Raw genomic sequence first — 1,779 nt, forward strand, 5'->3', positions numbered from 1 at the left:
TATGCATACCATCAGGTGAAATCCATGTGTATAGCCTGCGTTTGTGTTTCTTGTAAAAGGTATTTGCAGTGAATAAATCATTGAATGTACAGAATTCTATCATTCTGTCTCCAGCTTCATTTCTTTTACTGAGTCCATGTTTTCCAGCTACTGATCCTTCTTTCTTGTTCCCAACTTTTGCATTCCAGACTAGCACTTAGACTAGCAGACGTAGCAATTGAGACTGAGATCTCAGATATGGAAACACAAAGAAGGAGGATTAGCTATAAGGAGACACTAGGGATTAGAACGTGGAATGTGAGAAGCATGAATGTAGGAAAATTGAACATTGTTAAGAAAGAAATGGAACGCATAAATATTGACATACTAGGTATTGGCTAAGTGAGATGGCTGGGCATGGGACATTTTGAATCAGATAGCATATGATTTACTATGCCAGGGATGAAAAGCTGAGAAAAAATGGGGTTAGTTTTGTAACTAAAATAATTTCTAGATCCAGCATGGGACATTTTGAATCAGATAGTATATGATTTACTATGCCAGGGATGAAAAGCTGAGAAAAAATGGGGTTAGTTTTGTAACTAAAATAATTTCTAGATCCATCATGAAATACAATGTGGTGAGTGACAGGATAATATCCATACACATACAAGGAAGTCCAGTGAATATCACTGTCATTCAAATATATGCACTGGCAACGAGAACCGAAGAGGAGGAAATGGAAGATTTCTACCAACTCTTGCAGTCAGATGTTCAGCATAAGCTTTCATATATCTCCCAGGACATGGGCTTTCAAATAAAATTTACATTTTAGGAAATGCTACTTAGGTACATATCATAATATAGGTAATATTTGTATATCTTGCACATTGCTCATCACAGAAAAATTTAAATTATAAACAAAATTAGTATTCTTAATACTTACCAGAATAAAGACACATATTCACATAAATCACCATCCAAATAAATACTGTGTATTTCAAAGGCTAGGGAGCTCTGGTGGCCTAGTGGCAATCTTGAAGACACAGTTCGAGACCACCAACTGCTGTGCAGGAGAAGGATGGGCAGACTCCTCCCGTGTGATTAACTGCCTCTGAAAACCCACCAGAGTCAGATATGGGTCAGTTCTGACTCGATGGTACCTAACACCATTTCTAAGTCTAGTGTAGCACAATGTAGATTTGCTTTGAGTATATAATTTATTTCCATTATATTTTAAATTAAGGATTTCATTTTTTATTTTATAGGATCTAAACCTCACCCACGTTATGGTTATAAACCCTCCCCACCGAATGGATGTGGCTCCCCGCTGTTTGGTGTCAACGTAAATATGTTTTATTTAATAAGCTTTATGACCAGGAAGCTATGTAATAACTTGAAAATGCAAAACAGTGTGTTCTCAGATTCAGAAATCATTTTGCTTGCTGTAATAGTGTCAAGCTTATTCTTTTATGACTAAGGTTAATTTTATATTTAATAACATCTAACAAAACTAGTGTGGAATCAGTGTTTTATTTTTAATCTTATGAGTGTTAATACCATTTAAATTCTGTTTTCTAATATTATAACATGGCTTAAAAGATTAATTTCAAACACAGAAATAATACTTCTTAGGGGAATAAAGTATAAATAAACCGTAATATTTTCTATATAGCTATCTAAGACAGATAGCTGTGTGTTGTGCCTGAGGCTGGATCTGAGCCAGTTTTTGGAGGAAACCCATTTATGAGAATAATTCATAACCACAAGGTTTTGTGTTTTTTTCTGTTGTGTTTTTTT

At 34.8% G+C, this 1,779-nt stretch overlaps 1 protein-coding gene across 2 annotated transcripts in view; it reads left to right on the plus strand.

Annotated features, from left to right (window-relative positions):
* Positions 1 to 1,779, plus strand: part of PLA2G12A (phospholipase A2, group XIIA) — a 20,186-nt gene that overhangs the window by 16,052 nt on the left and 2,355 nt on the right. Inside the window, exon 2 of one of the 2 annotated variants that reach the window (XM_006881092.1) lies at positions 1,248 to 1,318. In XM_006881092.1, the coding sequence (XP_006881154.1) occupies positions 1,248 to 1,318 (71 nt within the window). Of the gene's footprint in view, positions 1 to 1,247; positions 1,325 to 1,779 lie in introns of both variants that reach the window. The other variant, XM_006881093.1, reaches the window with a different exon arrangement.

Source organism: Elephantulus edwardii, unplaced genomic scaffold, assembly GCF_000299155.1.
Source record: "Elephantulus edwardii isolate Elephantulus edwardi_28Jun2011 unplaced genomic scaffold, EleEdw1.0 scaffold00012, whole genome shotgun sequence".
Classification (NCBI taxonomy): Eukaryota; Metazoa; Chordata; class Mammalia; order Macroscelidea; family Macroscelididae; genus Elephantulus; species Elephantulus edwardii.